We start from the raw sequence: 23391 nt of genomic DNA on the forward strand, positions 1-23391 counted from the left end.
TGAAAGAGACATTCAGTGATCTTTTATTCACAAAAATATGCTTTAACCCATTAGCATTATATATCTTCAACACAATGCAACGTTTATGGGATATAACATAATAAACTCGTGTGCTCGGTTAATATCGCTTATATGTTTTATATGGCGGCTAATCGATAGAAGAAGGAAAGGACTGAATCCAACAAAATGCACAAATCAGTAGATAATATAATAGATGGTACCTAAATTTCTAACACTGTTGGGATCCTAAAGCATAACTCGTTTATTTTATTCCCAATTTACATTAATTCATTCATAGAGATTGACTCACTGGTTTAATTAAAATATGATAAAAAAAAATACAGAGCATGCATCTAAACTAGGACAATTTAGAAACATCAAAACCCAAGTGTATAAAGGGTAAAAACATAAATAATAATAATAATAATAATAATAATAATAATAATAATAATAAACGACAAACATCTCAACTTCTGCGATATCAAATTAATTTTAAAATGGTTCATGAGGAAAATGAAATGAACATGGATAAAATAATCCAAAATAGCAAAAATTGAATTATGCGCTACAATTCGATTACGCATAAAATCGTATGTTTTAATCGTGGTATATTAATAAAAAAAGAAAAAAAAATATTGTGCCAATCTGATCTCGATTTTTTCTTCTTCATTTTTTGAATATATTAAAAGTGTGGGGAAAACTATACAGACAAAGTTTTCAAGTTGTAAAAGGTAACACAAGCATATAAGTTTACGTGAAATTCAAGTGAATCGAGTCTAACAACTATTCATGTGATCGTACACTTCACATTACATTCACGTAAAACATCAATTCGGATAAATCCACGTATAGATTGATAAAAGCAGGAATAGATCAAATCCAACAAAATGCGCAAATTTTTGGATAAGGGAATAGAAGATATCTACATTTCTAACACCGTATTGTTCTGAAGGACACATACATTTATGATAAAATTATGATCAGAAACATTTTGTTCTCAGCTGTTAATAACATTAAATATTCTTATCATAACGCGCTACAAAGCAAATGCGCCTTAAATCTTTAAATGTTTGAGCGGAGTAACAAATTCAAAAATACTACTCATAATAATATTTTGCTTGTGAAATGTATCGAACCTTAAACTGATGAAACAAATGTTTCAAATATTAAAGTCTTCCATTTTAATAAATATTTCAAATATTAAAGTTTTCCAATTTTATCAATAAACCTCATCCGTGCAGGTCCGGGTGTTAAAAGAATAGGCCTGCAGCAGCGCTAAGCTTGTCGTAAAAGGCGACTAATAGTGCTCAGAACCCTAGCCGAGGGCTAGGGCGCTCTGCCCACAGAGCAACTGGGATGTGTGCCTCAGGCGGTTGAATGGGGTACCCCTGACGTGTTTCATGTTGGGGTTGTCAGACTATAATACGGAAAACCTGACCGCAAACCATAGTGGTGCACCGTGTTGGGAAAGATGCCACGTTCCTCGCACGTTAAAGAACCCTACTGTGGTATTCTCCGGAGTAGGAATCATAGGGCTCCGCCACAGGAGGCTAAATTGCCCGACCCAACCCACCTCTCCCTATTTCCAGTGGCAATCAAAATTTGACGACCCCATTGTCTTTGTGTCCCATCCCTTTTTCATTTCATCATCATACCTTGACCTACACTTAGAAATCGATGGTAAAGGAAAACTATTGACCAAACTTTACGACAAACGTGATGACTTTTCATTCAGAATTGTCAACTTCCTTTTCATCTGTGGCAAGATCCCTTCGGCTCCTGCGTATGGAGTGTTCATATCACAACTCATACGTGATGACAGAGCTTGCCGAAACTACGCAGACTTTTTGAATCGCGCTAGAACTCTAACAAATAGGCTTCTTGAATAGAGTTATGTTGCTACAAGATTGAAGTCATCACAACAGAAGTTTCATGGCCGTTATCATGAACTCGTGGATCGTTATCATGTATCCATCAGCACCATGAAAACTGATTTATTCAACGGGTCATAGTTTTCCTTCCCTCGTTTGTCTACCCCGGACTTGACTTTTTATGAGCAACTCGGCGGGTGTTTCTAGAAAAGAATAGGTCCTTACCCTACCGGTGCACCTGGTCCATGCTCCCAGTTTTTAGTGGAGTCCGAGTTGCTCATTTGCTTTTGTTGCTTTGTATGTATTTTAGTTACTTTATGTTCTTCGTTGTGTATGTTTATTAATTAATAAACCTAGAAGAGAAGAATGCGTTATAAAGCTTATTTTCAAAAATTCCCAAGTTGACAACATGTTTAAATTTTTAACCTTTTCTTCCGTGTGGAGATTTTATACATTTTACACTCGGTATTTGAAGTGTATTCTTCTCCTCAGACCCAAGATAGTTAACTATCTCATATAAGTTTTCCTTCGACTTGTTTCTGTAGGTTACAGACCACCAATTCAACCAATGAGCATTTGGAACGTACGCAAAAATAGTCCTACGCAGAAATTACCCCTGTTCCTCATAGTGCTGTGAAAAAAGTTCTCATCTCATTTAAAAAATTTAAACAGTTTCTGAAAGGAAAAACATTTCTGTACATTTTATAGGTACATTTTGCTTCTTGTGATGTGAAGCCTAATCTCCATAATGATTTCTAAATATACCCCTATCTTGTGAAAACACTGGGATTTCCCATGCTATTTATAGACACTTCACTTTCGGTGACCAGTACTGCACTGCAAGTCTGCTAACCCCACATGCCATTCTGAGGATTGTGAGCTGACATATGTAGAATCATGCTGATATATAGTCCTCTGCAGGTTAAAGTTAAGGTAAAGTCCAGAGAAGCCATTGAATATTGCGAAATTAGCATAGAAGCCTATGGGAAGTGGAATTAGTGGTTTTTAGCCTGTATCTAGCGGATTTTTTTATGAATCTACATTTTTATCTCCCCTATGTCTCATTAATTAAGAGGTAAAAAAAAAACGTACTAACTGTGGTACATGATGATTTCCTCCCCAAAGAATTGATGTGAAATTTTAAAACCTCCAAACATGTAGATTTGGAAAATAAAGACACCATCAAAGAAAAAAAGACAACGTTAATAGACTTCGCACTACGACTTCGAAGTACATCAACAATTTTAAAAAAAAAAAAAAAAAAAAAAAAACCCAAAAAAACAAAAACAAAACAAAACTTGACGACTAACCCAGATTACAGTGAATCAAAATACAAATGACATGGTTATAATGACAATTATATGACAGAACTAAGGATACTAGGTTCTAAAAATTAAACTAGCATGGAATTTTGAGGGAAATCAAGAGAACCAGAATTCGAATGGTAATAAAACAGAACACAATCCAGTGATAAGACAATACCAAGAAATTAAGCGCACATAACAAAGAACATGAATTCAACAAAATAACACGCATATAAACAAAAAAATAATAAGTTGACTCCACTAAAAACTGGGAGTATTGAAAAGGTGCACCGGTAGAATAAGCGACCTCTGCTTTTCGAGAAACACCTACTAAGTTGCAAAAAATATTACGTTTGGAGTCGATGAAAGAGGAAAACTATGACATAATTAAAAAATCGGTTCCTATGGTGCCGATCGATACACCATAACGATCCACGCGTTCATTATCACGACCATAAAATCTTTGTAGTGATGATTTTAATCTACCCTGTTCCAGAAGCCTAATTGCTTATGTTTAACACGGTACAAAAAGTACGCGTAGTTTTGGCATGCTCTGTCATCACGTTGGTTATTATCGCACGATTTATTGCTTTGTGATATCAAGTTCAAGATCAAATTAAAAATTTTCAACGAATATTAATGAATGACGCATGTTTTTTTGTTGCCTTTATCTAATTTTGTCGATTTCGGATGTTTGTCCACTATTTTCAAGTTGTCTTCTGCTTTTACAAGTCTAATACTTGGTTCGCCTTAATATAGCTGAAATATTGCTGCTCGGGCATTAAACCCCAACAATCAATCTAATACTTGGTTAGAAATTAATGATTTTGCCCTAATGTCAATGTTTATTCTGAAGGAGTGTTTTCGTTCTGTTATCGTGGATTTTATTACTTTTGTTGTCGTGGCTTTTCACAGCTTACTTGAAGGTGTGTTTACACTTATTGAAGACCTTCTAGTGATATCTGCAAGAATTTACTATTTTTATAGGGGTTAAACGATGGTGCATTTGTTGCCTTTTACCATATCTGTTCCTCTTTCGTTAACATATTAGAGTTGTTAGAATAAATTATAGATGACGATACGAAACGAAATGCCATTGCATTTGTCGTAGTGTTTAGTTTGGATTTACCCTTTTCCAATAAGGTCAATATGTAAAGCTGACCTCATAGCGTTTGTAGTATCCTAAATTGTGCCAAAGGAATCTGACCCATCTTGATGAAAAAATGAATCTATCGTGATAATCATATATGTTAACGCAGGTCTTCAAGCACTGGAATCCAGAAAACTTAAGTAATTTAGTCGGATATTTGAAAAAAAATGTAATAATTTGTTCATAAAGTCAAAAAAGAAAAAAAATATTAAACGAAAATTGGCACCACCTTTCCAAATATGGTCAAAAGATGTGAAATTCATTGATGCATTAAGAATAAAGTAAAAATAAAGATGAGTCCCTGTAACAATTCCTTAACCAAACACATAATTTTACTTCCCAGTCAGATTGGCATATTAACGTATGTGTCAAAATGTAAATGTATTGTATGTAGTAATACATGTACTTAATTAAGCGGAGACTTGTGGGACTGAAGGATCCTTTCATAAATTCTTCATTTCAAAAATTTCTGCAATTGACTGAATCTTTGTTTCATTGAGAAGGCTGGCTCCTCCAGAAGATATTTTAAGAAATGCTATTGTCAAAGGCGCTAGCTGTCTTGCATCAAAATCTCTGTTAAATGAACGACGAAAAATGTATATCATTAATGAGCCATTTTGTACTGTTAAATAGTGCAATGACGCAACTCGACATGATCCAGAACATATTTAAAATTTGTTAAGTAAACCATTGTTTATTCTTGCCGTCAAAACGAATACAAGATTAGTTACTAATGCATTTCATATGGTTCATTATGTATTAGGAAGTAGTTTGGGAATCTTTACATAAAAGTTCGAAAATTGTTGTTAATGTCAAGTTATAGAAGTTTTAATGTATTTATTTCATAATTGATTAACAATTTCTAAAAAAAGATGTATGGAATACAAGCCAATACATTATCGATAAATCAAAGGTCCAGGATACATACGTGTATAATGTTTTGTTATAACTATAATGTTGTAAATGGTTTATTCCCGGAACGCCTACTGGATTAAAACAATATGTCATTAATTTTATGGATTAAGAGGCCATCTAAAGGGACATACAATTAAAGTTACCTGTATTTTTTGTGAATTTATGTCAAATTCTACACATCTATATCTAATAGATGACAACAACAAAAATATAAAATATAAAAATATAAAATATACTCATATTATCATCAAAGATTAAAATTTAATTTATTGATGATAATATGGCTATATTTTTTAAATTTTACATTTGTTGTTTTCACCTATGAAATATATTTTTATTATAATTATAAAAGACTAAATGTAAGATTTCAATTTTATTTCATTAAATATCATATGAAATATAAATAAGCATACAACATAAAGTTATAACAATAAATGACATACAGATATACATTATCAGTACAGCACTATTCCACTGTTTTCAATTTCATGTTATCCAAATGTTATATGTAATTTAATATAAATATCAATATAAAACATGAATTTCCAACAAGTAACAACATAATTATTCTAAGTACATATCACAGTACTGCACTAATGTCACAAATGAAAACATGAATCACATTTTTTTAAGTTCTTAAATTTTTAATGTTCAAGCAAGGTGAAGAAGTTCAGAAGCAGAGTCAGCATACGTCATTAAATCTATGATTCCTGTTTGGTAACGGTTCTTCAATGTGGCGAGACGGCGGTCGATGTTCATGTATTTCTTGGCGCGTGGTCTGGTAGTTTCACCGGCTGCTCTCTGTATTCTGTTGATGTCGTTGGCATTTTGAACATCTTTAAACATCTTAATTGCAGTAAATATGTTGGGGTGGGCTTGTTGTGTCATCTTCTTTATTTTGTTGTGCCACTCTTCGATGTTGTTGTTGGTTCTGGGTCCTTGTGTTCCAAAGTTGTTCCAACGTGTTCGGTCTCCTTCCACCCACTGCTCTGTGACATAATCCGTAAAAGTCTGAGTTATTTGTGTGATGTTGGCGTCGTCACGGTCTTCAAGAGCCTGGAACCAAACATCCTCAATGGCGTCCATGGGTATAAGAGAAAGAATAGCAGCACGTCTCACTAACGTTTTCACATCATTGTTGTCTCGGTACTGTATTTGTAGTCCACTGGCTTGTGTCTTTTTCCAGATGGCCTGTACGTAATGAAAGAAACATCCCTAGTATGTACGCCTGGAAACACATCTTTGATCGCATTGTGAGCAGCTGTCTCGAAGTCTAGATATGCATTGGTTGCAGTGAATTGAAGTCCATGTTCTGCCATCTATAATAAAAAGTATACATTATAATTGATGTAATTGTTACTTGTTATCAATTTACAAAAACTCTTATAGAAAACATGTCAATATAGTAAATTCTAAGTATTTATCTGCAAGCCCAAAGTCATAACAGTTACAAAAATGTGTAATTCACTTGCACTTTTTACAAAATCTTTAATGGGATTTGTCTCAATTACACTTACTCCATATCTCATCATTTTTTATTTTAAATCAAAAATGTGTATATGTTTTCTAAATACATTTATTGCTTACCTTGTCATGTAGTAGAGTGAAAAAAAACGGGTGTAAGTAGCTTGACTTTTTCCTGGTGTCATTTTGTCATCGATAAGTATGTGTATGGTGTAGATTTAGTTAAAGAGACTAGGGCATGTGTAGAAGGTACCATCACAAAAGAATTTGTCAGTAGTGGCTAAGTCTTGAAGATTTTCTGTTGTTGCGAATGCAATCATTCTGTTGGTTTGGTGTGTGTTATCAAATAGTAAGAATCGGTCTCCTGTTGCTGTTTGTGTCCATTTACCCTCGAGTCTGATGTCTGTTTGAGTCTTTGGTAGTGGTGGCGTCTGCTTACGTCGAGCTCTGTAAAGTGATGACTTAGCGGAGTTGAAAGTGGGCAGATGTTCAACGACTTCTCTAGTAGTATCATCCCACTCATCGTCTCGAAGTTTGTTGAGTTCTTCTGTGAATATAGTAGGGATTGGTCTGACCTCCTCTAAGCAACGTTTGGTAATTTGGTTCATAATCTGTTTTGAAACAACTTTTGCATGATCTGCTACATGACTATGTGGTTGCCTTCCAAAACCAGTGGGTATGTTGTTAGCTGTTGATAATGAGGCTGAACAACCTGGAACTATGCACCTCCAAAACACCTTGTCAGGTGTCCTGCGGTTAACTCTGTATAAGAAACCATCTAAGGCTAGGTTCTGGCCCCCTTTTCTGTTAGTTATGAACTTTACATTCAGTTGTGCATTTGCCATTGTTTGACGTTGAATGAGGAATTTACATTTTGCAGTCCCCTTTATGCAACTTTAGAGCTTGTGCTGTTCACATAAGCTGACATGATGAACACGAATCACTGGACAGCAATTACAGGCAGCTTGTTAAGTTCCAGACTTTAATCATTTAATTATTTGCTTAATTGCTTCAAATTGTGCAAAGCTTGGACCACTTAGTTTGTTTTATGAATTATCTATTTTTTTTTAAATATTTGCTCAGTATAATAACTGTTAGATAATGCTTACTTTGAAAATAATTATTGCAAAATATTAAATTTTCTATTATTTTTTAAACATCATGAATAATGTTGTTAGCTTTTATTTATTTATATGAAATATAGTTTATTGCAAATCTACAATTTTATTCTTACTTTATATATAGATATAGAAAATTACATAAATGTTGTACTAAAATGTGGGGTCCATCACTACACATTATTAAATTATGAATGTCTACTTTTCAATTACAGGTAATTTTACAGGTAAATTAATAATTACACACCCCTTGAGAGGCCTCTTAATCCCTATACCTAATGAGATGTTGTTTTAATCCAGTAGGCATTCGGGGAACACACCGTTGTAAATATCTTTCATGTACAGTATGAGGGCTTGTTCTTAACATTTTGGTTCATATAGGTATGAATGAAGGTAATGACAATAAATATATTGAGCAAAAAAGGAAAAACAAAAACAAAACAAAACAAAAAAAATAATAAAATAAATAAATAAATAAAATAAAAATAAAAAATGAAAAAAATAAAAGATAAAAATAAACAAAAATTAATAAAAATTGACTTTAAATCAAACACGAAAACGTGTTCGAGCAAACAGAACAAAAACAAGCATCTGCTGCATTAACACATGACGAATCATAGTGACTTTATCGATGGTAGTTTCATGAAATAGGTCTATGAAACATGTGTGGCTTAAATTGGTTTGGAAATTTTAAGTTGATTATATACCGCTATTTACAATAAAATAGAACAGAATACAATATTCTATTAACCAATCATGCGCCCTTTCAGGCAAAATCACATTACAAATAGTATTAGTGATTTTAACAAAGAAATACATATACAACTATAGTAGACAATTAAGATAGATAATCATGATAAGCGATAAGACAAACGATTTAAGAATGAATTATAATAAATCAAGCAAGATGATGCCGAAGTGTTCAATTTCGTAATTATTAAATGTATGTTTGGTTTATCAACATATCCTTGTATGTGGATGAATATTTTGGTGCTCAGCATAGGTCCACCAGATATCGAAAGGTGACCTAGGTAAATGCATAAGGACTTACTGAATATATAGAATTATTTTATTTTATTTAAATGTCTCAACAGAGCTCCATTTTGTCTCGAATCCAAAATAATGAGGTTTAATGTCATTCTAAAAGAAAGAAGACCATGGCAATGAACTGGAGTTATTAAATCAATTAAATATCAATGGTAAATTTCTATTCTTCAATATTACAAACAAATCATATGTTGTGTATTTTTTTAATCATTTTTTAAAATACAAAAGTTTCACCTTGTCCACATCTGTAAGTTTAATTTAGTCACAAATTTAGACACTTTATCAGTTTTTAGTAACCTTCTGTTTCGTTTTTAGATAAAGAAATCATATATACAGTTCCATACAATTTACTTTTATAAAATACATGATGTATAATTCAGTAGAGATTGGATGAAAGTTACTTGTTACGTCATTGTGTATTACTTTAACGTTTTAAAGATCTAACATCCATCTTAAGCGTAAACTCTTGCCAACATTGATATATGTTTATATTCATCATCATCCCAAATATACCACCAGAACTATATTTTATCATAAAGCATGAATGAAAGAATCCAATGTATCATTTTAGCCTTGTTTGCAAAAAACAACAACAACAACAACAAACAAACAAACAAACAAACAAACGAAAACCAAAAAAAAACCAAAAAAAAAAAACCAAAAAAAAAACTTTGAAAGAGCCATCTCAGTACATTTTTTTATGAAATCAAGTAAGACGTATGCCGAAACCACACTTGTTATTGGTGTTGATCTAAGAAGTTATCTCGACAGGTGATAGAGGGTGGTAGCCATATGAAATCGATTAGCTTCTTTGTTAGCCAGTAAAATGTTCGATGCATTAGGATTAATTTCAGATGTTTCTGCTATCACGTCTATAATATGTTTCATTTTATGGTATACTTTTATGATTCTTTCCCAATTACGTACATTGCTTCCTTTATTTTTTTTAATGTGTCATGGTCAAAGTACAATGAAAAAAATTATCATTGAGGTTATAGTGACAATAACCTTGGTGTTTATCAAATGTATGTTACAGTCGCTTTCATCAAATATGTACTTGCATAAGAATAAAATACATAGCACTTTAATCAATTTTTAATTTCAAATATTCCGCGATATAAATGTTACAGTAACAGGCGTCTCATTATTTTGTAGTAAATCATGAATAAGAAGATATGGACACTCGAGTGTTTTCTATTCGGATTTTAATAATTTTATGTATAGCCAAAGGTAAGTACACTTAATTTGATTTTGTTTAAAAATTTAAAAAAATAATCACATGTAACTTTGTAAACTATCAACCACTAAATGTTGGTTTAAAAGGTAACTCATTTATTTGTTCTTTAAGCTATATTGATTATACTTACGACTAATTAATCCAAAGATGCTCATACGCAATTGACTGAATTTGTGTCATGATTCAATTTATTGAATTAGTCCTATTTTCCCATGTATTTCGGGTTTAGATTGTGTTAGTATAGCTTGCCCTGCAAATGTCTGTTGTTTAAGAAATAATTCACGGAGGAGGTAGATTTGTACTAATTTTACATGGGTACGGCATTTATATTCGATTATTTAGACCGAGCGTTAGCGAGGTGTTAAATGAGAATATAAATGACAAACACATGTTAAAATGAGTACAAATTTACCCCTGGAAGAAATTATTTCTTTTCTAATATGACAAATACGGTAATTTTTGTGACAAATTTCCCCAGGCGTAGCCAAAATAACGGCTGTTCCGTTTAACGTCCCCTGTATGGAAGTTGGATTAATTCAGAAATAAACCACATATCCAAGTAAACCATCTATTGAGTAAGTATCAGTATCAGTATAGTATTAGATAACCTATCAGCCGTTAAATCATCGCGTAAACGTTTATAAATGAGTGTTTTGTCTCGAAGCTACAGCGAGAGAATAAAGACAGTGCGCAGTACCGACATATACTGTTTGACGATATGAAGACGTCATATTGGAAATAACTTTAAATTGAATCATTTCATATTAATTTTATTTTCAAAGGCCGAAATATCAAAATGAAAAAAACACGAGACATAAAAATAATAAAAAAAACTTTTAGTTTTGTTACGATCATGTTCGTGATGTAAGAAATGTTATTCACATGCATGTAGTGCATATATTTTAAATACTTGGTATATAGATTAGAGACATCAATGAAGTATCTATTGAATTAATGAATTAGTATCTTTATCTTCACGGGCAGTCAACACTTCACTTTGATCAATAATCCTGTAATCACGAGAGCTATACCATAAAGCCAGAAACTTTCTGGTTAATAACGACTTCATAAATTAAATAGTTATAATTTCATTACAAAATAACTCTATTATTAAAAGAAACGCCTTAAAATCATTATTTATAATTTTTATAAGTTCGAACAAGATGACTTCCAGTTGAGTAAAAAATCACTTGAAATTGCGTACCATGCGTACCACAGTCCTTATAATGTTTTAATATCTACCAGTCTTGTAATAATTGCTTGTTACTGTAACCAGACGGTAATTAATCGTCTGGGCGACTCCAACATACTTGAAATAAAAAATGCAAACAAAGCCTTTTAGTGTATCTAAAAAGTCAAATACTGTAATCATATTTGAGAAGCCGTTATGTTACGTTGCGACCGTTTAAATACATTTGTTTACTTTCTAAAATGTGCCTTTGATTATACTTCCGAATTAACCATAAGCTAAAAATCACGTATTGTCAAGAAGAATGCATATTACCTATTAATACCTAGTTCGTTTTGTCAACGGAATAGGAAGAACTAGTATTGTAAAACATTTATATTTGTTGCATTGTTTTATTTACGTTTTTATATGCTTTCTCGTTGTTATTATCTTCGGTGTTTTATGTATTTTTATAATTGTTTATTTTTTTACATTATGTGTATGGATCGATTTTCCCTGAACTGTCTTTATGTTTCGATGCTTCGTTTTTTGCAGATGTTTCATCAGCGGTTTCGGTTTTGTTTTTCTAAAAGAGCTTTAGTAATTTTATCTGAATTGAAACTGTACTTTGCATCTTCATATAAAAGTTTATTAACACAGGTTCATTGACTGATGTATGTAAAAAGTTGAGAACCATATGATGTAGGTAGACTTTGGCAACACTTTCTCTAAGACATTCATGATTAAGGCTTTATTGAAGAGCTTCATTGTTGCTACAGTCTTTGAACCGATTTGTAAATATATACACGAAGGATTTTCGTCTATGCTCAATATGTCTTTGTTTCCGATTATATGAATTCACTGGTTATATAAATACAGGAGCAATATCAAGAAGCCGTTACAAATGATATTCCCCTTAGTATACTGTTATGATACTGTTAGCAATGTGTTATACGTTAATCTGAAATACCGAGATAATTTGGTTTTTTGACCGCGAATCCTAAATCATATCAAAACAGTTAATGTAATCCATGTAATGTAATGCAAATCAAATACGAGAAACATTCATTGTTCAAGTCACCTACCTTATTGTAATTTTTTTTTCATAACAAGCGCGAACATATAATGTGGAATCTGCTTGTATGTTGAAAAAGAAACATGGTGTAAAATAATTTGCCTTATTGATAAATAAGGGATTATTTTTTTCCGTTCGTCTACTTCCATATGTATAACTTTTGTTCTATTTTTCACTAAGTCCCTGTCTTCGACTGTCGAGAATAAAAATTGCTGAATGCACTTATAAGCAATGAGTTTGGTGTAATCAAAGCAGTGACATTTGAAAACAGCAAATTGATTTACGAATCTTCTTAGTAAGCTAATTTAGATGAACATATTTTACTGGTCTTTTATTCTCATATATAATGTAGTGTCTTAATTGAATCAGTTATTATCTTTATCGCATCTATCATGTGTTTGTTTTGTTTGTTGGGGTTTAAGTCCGAGCAGCAATATTTCAGCTATATTCAGACGATGAACATGAATTAATGATAAAATGAACATGAAATGATGATGAAATGAAAAAGGGATGGGACACAAGGACAATGGGGTCGACAAATTTTGATTGCCACTGGAAATAGGGAGAGGTGGGTAGGGTCGGGCAATTTAGCCTCCTGTGGCGGAGCCCTATGGTTCCTACTCCGGGAGAATACCACAGTAGGGTTCTTTAACGTGCGAGGAACGTGGCATCTTTCCCAACACGGTGCACCACTATGGTTTGCGGTCAGGTTTTCCGTATTATAGCCTGACAACCCCAGCATGTAACACGCCAGGGGTACCCCATTCAACCACCTGGGGCACACATCCCGGCTAGGGTTCTGAGCACTATTTAGTCGCCTTTTACGACAAGCTTAGCGCTGTTGCAGGCCTATTCTTTTAACACCCGGACCTGCACGGGGCTGTAGATTTATAAAATATATATCAACTGTCATAATTCCTCCTGGTTAGGTAACTGTATTCCTGTACATATATTTCCACACATGCATTCATATCTATATTTTGTATATATATTATTATTTCTGTAACTATGCCATAGTTTATGAAAATAAAATCATAGACATAGTCATAAATACAAATGATATGCATTAAAATGCAGAAAGTTAGGCCCGACTTTTCGGTCTTACAGTCTTCGTCAAGTGCAAAAAGTTCTAAAAGTGAAGACTAAGAAAGACTGTCGATCCGGACTGTAGAGACATATCTTAAGAATATCTTGCGAAAATGTGATTAAAATGTAACCTTCTTAAGTAATGAATTTATTTGAAGATGTATTTATCATATATAGTGTAGTTAATACTGAGTAATTAGTGTTTTTGGATATATTACATCTGTAGATATCATTTGCAGTGATCATAACTTTCTGCCTGCTTTTGATTTTATGAAAGTTTATCGTTTCAATAAACTGCTCTCTTTCACATACATACTTTTCACTTATTTTCTTGTTGTAACAAATCTCATCTTTAGCTGGGCTAGATGAGCTGTTTTAAGTTATTAATTAAACGAACTTTTTATTTAAATCTTTGCTGAACATTATGTCAACTTTTTTTCCGATGTTATATCGTGAAATGCACCAAACAATGAATATTTTTTATTGATAATGTGTACCATTTCTATTTTATCTTTTTATTAAGTACTTAATTTTTCTGTTTGAATTTATAGCATTGGGATATTTTGATCTTTGCTGTATCTTAAAATTTGACAAACAATCTTACAGCCTCAAATTTAAAAATTGATAAGTTTAACTTATTACTATTGGGAACAAAAACCATATTTCTACAAAACAATTTGGAATTGTTTTTATTTTAGCATGCTTCTCTCATTGTACAACATAATTGCCATTTTATGCTTGATTACAAGTAATTTAATCTTGTACGATTCTGTAGATAGACCCTATGAAGGTGTTCCATTGCCAGTCAACAACATTTAGCACAAGAATAACTTTTTGAAAGGAAGTTGATCGATACTACCTTAAAAAAACTTAAATATTTTTCACGCATCTTTAAAAAAACAAGACGTGTGTTAGAATTGTATTTTTATTAAAATGATTCGTTTGCCAGAATTTTAAAATAATGTAGTGAGAATTAGTTTGTTTAAAGAAACCTGTTTTAGGTTTTAATAACATAGACAGTTGCCGATGAACAGCAATATAAATAAACCGTAGAAATCTATTTCCGATTGTATATTTTACTGTTAGATAACATGTGTGTAAATTCCTAAATCTGAACTAAAATATATAATCTTAACAAAACACTGACATTTTAAAGTTTCTTTTAACCTGATGTATATTTGTTTTTCTTACATTATGTTTAAAGTTGTAATTATGGTATCCATCATGACAGTTTTATAAAGGGGGATTTTTACCGAACAAATCAAACCCCGAGATTAAACATTATTTTTTATCTATTGTCGACAAAAATTCAAAATACATTTTGAGAGATTCAATGTTTTAATAGAAAAAAACCCATTTATCTTTACAAAACATCACTTATAGTTTTGTCTTTAACTTAAGTAAAAATGCAAAATAGAATAAGACATTCCAAAATCATGTTTTTTTTTTCATTATGTTGTTCAATCATAGTAGTAACTAGAATTATTTTCTGTTTTTGGTTCATTCTTTCAACAGTTTCTTTTGTCGCATTTATTTAAACCTTCATTTATGCAGTAATCCAGGGACAAAGACCAGACATGGAAAACAGGCACACACAACAAAGAATATAAAGTTACTAAAATCATACATACAAAGTAACAAAAGGAAATGAGCAACTCGGACTCCACTAAAAACTGGAAGCATGGACCAGGTGCACCGGTAGGGTAAGCGTCCTCTGTTTTTCTAGAAACACCCGCCGAATTGTCAAGTCCGGGGTAGACAAACGAGGAAAGGCAAACTATGACTCGTTGAATAAATCAGTTTTCATGGTGCTGATGGATACATCATAACGATCCACGAGTTCATGATGACGACCATAAAACTTCTGTAGTAATGTCTTCAAACTTGTAGCAACATAACCCTATTCCAGAAGCCTATTTGTTGGAGTTCTAGCGCGATACAAAAAGTCTGCGTAGTTTCGGCAAGCTCTGACATAACGTATGAGTTGTGATATGAACACTCCATACGCAGGAGCCGAAGGGATGTTGCCACAGATGAAAGGAAAGTTGACAATTCTGAATGAAAAGTCATCACTTTTGTCGTAAAGTTTGGTCAATAGTTTTCCTTTACCAAACTACGGTATTAAACGACTTTGTTCTTATATTTTCTGTATGGTTTATTCGTATGTTTTAAAAGCCTGTAGATTCTTAGATTTTAATTATAGAAAGGTCAAATTTGACAGTTCTAACATCGGGAATTTTTTTAGACCTTTCTATACGTTTACATATCTTCCCTGTATCAATTTGATCCAATTGAGTAGTGTAGCGAATAGAACATAATATAAATGGATAAATGCATACATACATCCCATCTTTAAACCACGCTTTCACACACACACACACACACACACACACACACACACACACACACACACGTGTAAAAAATTTCACATTACGAAAAAAGTTTACATACAGAAGAATGAAACAGCATGGAATGATACAGAAAGAAGAAAACCCCATCAACCGTGAATAAACAGCCCAATACAGTCTCCATGAGCCTTTAATGGATGAACAAAAAGGCAACAGCTGGCGTCCGTCTTCTACTGCGATAAAATATACCGGTCCAGTGAAATGGACATCAAACTACATCCTAAACATACAAAAAAAAAAAAAAACATTTAAAAATCTCGCGAGATAAAGGCACAACAATAAAGTTCAAACGAACCAAACGTTCGAATTTGTTGTCTGGAATAACACGCTTTTTGCCATTACATTTACAAGTAAAGTTTTCAATTTTTACATGTAAATTGAAATACATGTATGTGTATCTGATCTTTTTGTCGCTCGTATATTATTAAAAATATATTTCTTCATTACAGTCAATATGGATATGGATATGGAATAATCGGAACCACTCTCTTTTGCGTGATATCAGATTTGTTTCCTTTTTTAGTAATTTGGTAAAAGAGGTTATCAGAATTTAAAAAAAACTGAATTATATCCCTTAGTATACTATAGGACACGTTTTAACCTTTCTTAAGGAAAATGGTTTATTAAAGCTATAATCGCATGCTTTATATACTCTTTCTTTATTCACTTCAAATCAGTAGGGCTAAAAACTTTATAATAAATTTTAATCACTTATTTAGCCGTGTCAAGTTTCATGAATTCATTTTGGCATATTTGACAAAGGCTTTTGCGAAATTTAGTCTTACTGACTCTGACATATCAATAGCACAAAGGAATCGGTGAACTATCAGCAAACAACATATATCCATTAATGCTGATTGGAAGACATTATTTAATTCCCTTGATTTGACCTGTCTTAGCTCTCTGGACATAAAGACGAGTTTATTTCCATACTTCATACTTAATTTAACAACCAGACAACTTTTAGGTTGGTATATGTAAAGTTCAAATAGGAAAAGTAGATATTTAATTAAGATACTTAATACTCAAAACGGTTCACAAAATGAAACAAGATATCGCAAGAATGATGATTGCAAAATGTATTTATGAGTATTTTGTCAATAAAAGAGACTACACTGTCAAAATTGTATAAAAAACAAAAACAAAATCATCAAAGTTTATTATCATCTCAAGTGAATGGGGACAGTTACGCAGCAACAGTATTTGAAAAACCGAAGGAAAACACAGACAACTAACGAATGAGCTTAAAAAACAACTTTTAAACAAGAATGATTGTATTTAGTTAAGCAATTAATTTAAAAAAGAATGCTTTAAAGCATGCAAATGGAAAAAATGATGATAAGATATTTTGTGAAGTCAGCCTCATATCTTTGAGATCGATGGTAAAGGAAAACTATTGACCAAACTTTATGACAAACGTGGTGACTTTTCATTCAGAAATGTAAAATTTCCTTTCATCTGTGGCAAACTCCCTTCAACACCTGCAGATGGAGTTTTCATACCACAACTCATATGTTATGCCAGAGCTTGCCGTAACTACGAACTTTTTGTATCGCGGTAGACTTCTTACAATTATGTTTATGGAACAGGGTTATGTTGCTACAAGATTGAAGTCATCACTACCGAATTTTTATGGTCGTCATAATGAACTCGTGGATTGTTACGGTGTTTCTATATGCACCAAGAAAACTGAGGCCGAGTTTCCCATTTACTTTTGTTACTTTGTATGTATTATTTTAGTTACTACTGTTCTGTGTTTGTCTGTTTCCATGTCCAGTCTTTGTCCCTGGATTACATTCGATCTCTGCTAGAATCTTGGATCTCTAAATTACTCTTGAACTGGGGAAATTGAAACAGATACTAAGTAAAAAAGCGAATATGTGAATGGAAAATGATGATGAGTTATTTTGAACTTTTGGAATGAAACAGTTAACAATCGAAAAAGCAAATATGAGTATGGAAAATGATAAGTTATTTTGAAATTATGGAATGAAAAAGTTATCAAGTAAAAACCCAAGTTATACAACTTTCAATCCTTTAACATTTGAATCGTATGACCCAAATAATTCAGTACAGCTGATTCTTTTTATTACCGTTCTGAAAGCGAACATTTAATTAAAATAATTGCTTAAATGTCTTACTATTAAATGGATTTCTCAGTAAGCCGTGAGTTTTTATGAAAAAAACGAAACGACGTATTTTTTTTAATTCAAATAAATCGTTCTGTATTTTATCAAATTCCCACAAAATAAATTAGGAAGGTGTAATATAACTTCTTCCTTTACGTAGAAGATTATTTCTTATATTTTATGAAGCTTTTTAAGATATCATACATTTTCAGATATTAGAAAGTAAAGGGTCATAATCCATCTGACGTCATTACGATTATTTAGAATCAATATTATTATGAAGTAAATCTTTTCAAATTTCCTTCAATATCGATATAAAATCAAGTCATATAGTTCAAATTGGGTGCTGCTGTCTTATTTGATATACAAGTGAACTCAGTATGTAAACCAAATTGAGTCACTGCTACTTCATTGAATATTCCTGTATACTCAATATGAAAAACACATACAGTTTCTGCTTATCTATTGAATATACATGTATACTCAATAGGAAAAAAACGTATTGAGATTCTGCTGTTTCATTAAATATTCATGTATATTCAATGTGTATTATACACTAAGGTACTGGCAACTCTTTGAATATTCGTGTATACTCAACATAAAAACTCATTGAGGTACTGCTATCTCATTGAATATTCATATATATACACAAAATGAAAAGCATATTCAGGTACTCAATTTTATTGAATATTCAGGTACTCTATTTTATTGAATACTCATGTATTCTCAATATGTGAAACACCCACAGTGACAATATTTCTTTTAATTCCATGTAATAACGAATGTAACTCAAGATCTTATTAACTCGAGTTTAAGAACCAATGATACAGATGAACCAAGATATCAATCTATCTGACGAATGGCAATTTCTAAAAAAAAATATTTTATCATGAAAATCCTTATGTAATTGAAATGTTAAATATAATAAGGTGAAAACGTCGGCAATCTCTCGGTTAGCACCTTTTGCCTGGTTACTAAGAAACAAGCCCAGGAAAGTTTATTTCAAGAATATTTCGATCAATGAATGTAAAATGATATCGAATAGTGTCAAAAGCCTTCATAAAAATCCCTGTAAAATTAAAACGAAAACTTTTAAAATAAATGATTTATTCTAGTCGCAAAAATCATTACTTCAATTAGTGGTTACCAGTAAGCACGAAGATGTGATATCCAATGTGTCAAGAACAAGAGTGTTTTAACTGCCGCCCATTCCATGTTAGAAATTCAGCACCTCTTCAGAAGCATTGATAACCAATGAACGATTCATCAATCGTTATTGAACCAAACAGATTAGATGATTTATCAAGTTTTAAATGTGGATACCACTTCTTCTGACGCTTAACTAGAAGACAAGCTGTTGGACAACTTTGATAAAATATTAGTTCGTTAAAATCGCCATTGAATTGTGATAAATTACAATAGAAAGACAATTGATGACGTCAATTGGTATAGATTTGATTTTACATACCAGATAATGCAATAAAAGCACTGGACTATTGTTTTTCTTATCTATAACGTCAAGTTTCAATTTCGAAGTGTGTCTTCTTTTTAAAGAACTATTAACAATGCGAAACATTCAATCATTCTTATGAAACAGGAATGAATTATTACTTAGTTAGTAGGAGAGATGCCATCGCTGGCTGTTTTGATTTTATTTTTCTCCGTCGTTTGTTTTGGACGAGTTCCTGATGAACAACGATTATTAGAAATTTTATTGAAGGACTATAACCCAGGTGCTCGACCAGTGTTCAATGCATCGCATATCATTTATGCTAAATTTGGATTTACCCTTATTCAGATCTCAGATATGGTGAGTAGAATATCATTAATGTTCATATATTTTGTAGCTTTCTGTGACGAGCAAATAAAGAAGATACCAGATGAGCAGCGTTTATTAGAGAAAATTCTTGACAATTACAATACAGCTGCACGGCCTGTGTACAATGCATCGAGGAATGTGACTATTAGTTATGGCATGACGCTCATACAAATATCTGATATGGTAAAGTATCTTTAATTACAATGTTCGGTGGAGCTTTTACATGCTTGTATTTCACTGTTTAAAGTATCAAATGTTTTTAATTTAGGGCGGTAAAGACAATCCCATTACAAGGAAACTCTTTTTTGGAGAAGACAAACCTAAAAGTGGCTCTTTGTTATGATATTGGTAAAATGTGTTTTTATGATAAAATTATGAGCAAAACTCAATATTCGCTGTGTATCTTATTGTATACTTATATGTTCAAACAGTAAATTTGATCTTGCCTTTACGGGCGTAATTTGTGCACTTATAAATTATTTTTATATGATGGGACAGTTAAAATATAAACTTATGGATATTTCTGTATATATTTTCTTTAAAAGGGTACCGCCCAAATGCTCAATGATTAAAATATAATTATATACAAGACCTTCATATTCCAATTTGATTAGTTCATAGGTCTATATTGTCTTAAACTTACAAGAATTCTGAAAAATGGTGTGAATAATGGAATGTCAGTAATGAAATAAAAATATTATATGATGATAATATATATATATATATATATATATATATATATATATATATATATATATATATATATATATATATATATATATATATATATATATATATATATATATATATATGAAAATTGTAAAAATATATTTTTGTTTAGAATGGTTGAGCCATATTGATTAAATTTTTTCATATGGCTAACAGGTTGATATTTTTCACTATGCAATATTGATGTTTCACACCAGAGCTGATGACAAACATTTATTTGATATTATAGATACTAAAGCTGTTACTCTTGCTTAAATATCTTTTAAAAAATACATCAAAGATAATACAACATGTGGAAATAACGATCAAAATATCCTACTTAATTCACAAGTCATAAAATTTGCATGCAAGGTCAAACTTTACACCTTATTACAGTTACTAAATATCTGTTCTCTATATGATCAAAGAAGTATAAATTGATATTATTGCAGTAAATAAAAAAATCCTCGTTAAATTTGTCAAGTTATTAGTAAAATCGTGAACTAACTTAAAAATAAATTACGATATCGTTAAGAACTCATTTAACAATACTTAACCTATTTGCCATCAGATCTAAATAACTACTTCTGTCTTTCCGCTAAACAAATGTTTACAGCAAGGTGGTTACAATAAATATACCCATTTTGTTACAATCAAATACATGATATAAATATTTTCTGCGGATATGTAAACAATATGTTGCTATTTGCGTGAGCCATTTTAATAAGGACAAAGAATTTTTCACTTGAATATTTGAATTATTTGAATGATATGATTTAAAATAGAAAGAACGAATTGAGATATGTTCGAAATAACCACATCAAAATGATAAATATATTGAATATGTTATCTATATAAAACGGGTAACATATAAACAATATCAAGACCAATCAGTAAAAACATTATTTTTATAAAATTAAAAGCCACTTACAAGATCAAAATAACACTATCAGAAATGTTATGATACTTTTTTTTAACATTTTGTTTAACTCTTTCGTATCGAGGTCGTTATATAAAAACAAGATTCAGAAGGAAATGGTCACAAAGTAACAAGATATTTTAAATTTCTAATTCCTTAGATCGTCTTATAATATTATAACAAAAATTAAGACTCCAATCATTTATCTCTAGATTTGACTATATTTCATTTTGAGATCAACAAAATCAAAAAAAAGAGAAAGTCTTTTATTTATTCGAGTATCTGGCATTTTTTCCACTAAGCCACTAAGGCAAAGATGAGCACACAATCAAATAATGATATAAGACGAATTTCCACGGAAAACTGTAAATACATAAAATTTGTAATCGCATTTTTTAAAAAATGCTGAACTATGGCAAAAATGGTCAAAGATTAATCAAGGGGAGCAGACATACACAACAAAGAACATAAAGTAACTAAAATCATATATACAAAACAACAAAAACAAATGAGCAACTCGGACTCCACCAAAAACTGGGACCAGTTGCACCGGTAGGGTAGGCGTCCTCTGCTTTTCTAGAAACACACACCGAGTTGCTCATAAAAAGTCAAGTCCGGGGAGGCAAACGAGGAAAGAAATTATGACCCGTTGAATAAATCAGTTTTCATGGTGCACATGGATACACCATAACGATCCACGAGTTCATGATGACGACCATAAAACTTCAATCTTGTAGCTACATAACCCTGTTCAAAATCTCTAAATTTCTTAATTTCTTACATGAACACAATTAAAGTACATTTACATTCTATTTCAATTATCCCTGACATTAAATTAAACATGTATTTGAATTTGAATAATATTGGTTATTAAAGATATTTAAAGATAGATTGTGGACAAAAGAATCACCACATCTTTCCAACTTTACTTTTAGCATTTCAAAAATATTTATAATTTACAATTTACAATTTTCTCCTTACTCGTTTGCTCATTTTTAACGTATATTGGAATTTAACTTCATAAGATAAATTTTGTGAAAATAAGCTCGACAGAGATCTTTGAATTACAGCCCAACCCATCATCAGGATTGAAATGGCAAATAATTGTCTTATGACAATTTGAAATTAATCTTATAACTGTTATAATGAATAACTGTTTTCTTCACCGTTTTTCTATGTGTACATGGAATGTACTTAACGATTTTATTTACATTTTGTTTACATATACAGACCATATCTATCAAGCAGTATTTCATGCAGTCTATGCTATCTTTGATTAAGGTCGCAACCATGTTGAATAACTCTATCGTATTTCAAGTAAAACAGGTGAGAGTAGATTATAAGTTTATGAACTTGAGCTACAAAGAATGAGTAATTGATTTATATCACGTTCTATCGAACTAGTAATCTCTGAGACTGTACAGAGATAATTCTGTAATCTCTGAGACTCTACAGAGATAATTCTGTAATCTCTGAGACTCTACAGAGATGAGTCTGATGAACGAAACCAACAATTAGGAAATATTACATCAAGAGTTCAGACAAAATAATAATCTACGGATTACTCAGTCAATATCGTTTTTATAGGATTTAAACAAAATTTTATAAATAGGTTTGCAAACTGTATTACAATAAGGATAAAACCTGTTAAAATCTTGTGAACTTCGTCGTTGTGTTTCACGCAAGGTGTTTCGGTTCTGAAATGCACTTACGTGAATCAATGAAGAATCTTGTTTATAAATTCCAATATGGAAGTCATTAACGACAAGTTTCTATGGAGCTGAAAAGTCCTTTCAATTGAACTGTATAGGATATGTAAATTTGTTTTAATTTTACATTAGACGTGTTAAAACGCAGTATACCACTTTGATATTTGCATGTTGTCATGGTAAGATTTCATTTCTGATTTACTAAGAACTAATTGACCCTATATTGGTAAGGTATTTTGGATTAGGATATACTTCTCACCATGG

General features: G+C 31.6%; 1 protein-coding gene and 1 long non-coding RNA gene across 3 annotated transcripts in view; one reads left to right on the plus strand and one right to left on the minus strand.

The window, feature by feature from the left end:
• The window catches only part of LOC148622912 (neuronal acetylcholine receptor subunit alpha-10-like), a 51387-nt gene that overhangs the window by 12428 nt on the left and 15568 nt on the right, over positions 1–23391 (plus strand). The window contains exons 2-3 of one of the 2 annotated variants that reach the window (XM_088573248.1): positions 10025–10099; positions 19820–19974. In XM_088573248.1, coding sequence (XP_088429374.1) covers positions 10045–10099; positions 19820–19974 — 210 coding nt within the window. In that variant the 5' untranslated portion in view covers positions 10025–10044. Of the gene's footprint in view, positions 1–10024; positions 10100–19109; positions 19783–19819; positions 19975–23391 lie in introns of those variants that run through there. The other variant, XM_088573249.1, reaches the window with a different exon arrangement.
• The window catches only part of LOC148622913 (uncharacterized), a 41632-nt gene continuing 33379 nt past the window's right edge, over positions 15139–23391 (minus strand). Inside the window, exon 5 of the long non-coding RNA XR_015920730.1 lies at positions 15139–16063. This is a non-coding gene — a long non-coding RNA (uncharacterized LOC148622913). The remainder of the gene's footprint in view (positions 16064–23391) is intronic.

The sequence above is a fragment of the Perna viridis genome, chromosome 3 (assembly GCF_037379345.1).
Source record: "Perna viridis isolate PV_CMFRI_1.1 ecotype Kerala chromosome 3, ASM3737934v1, whole genome shotgun sequence".
In the NCBI taxonomy this organism is placed as follows: Eukaryota; Metazoa; Mollusca; class Bivalvia; order Mytilida; family Mytilidae; genus Perna; species Perna viridis.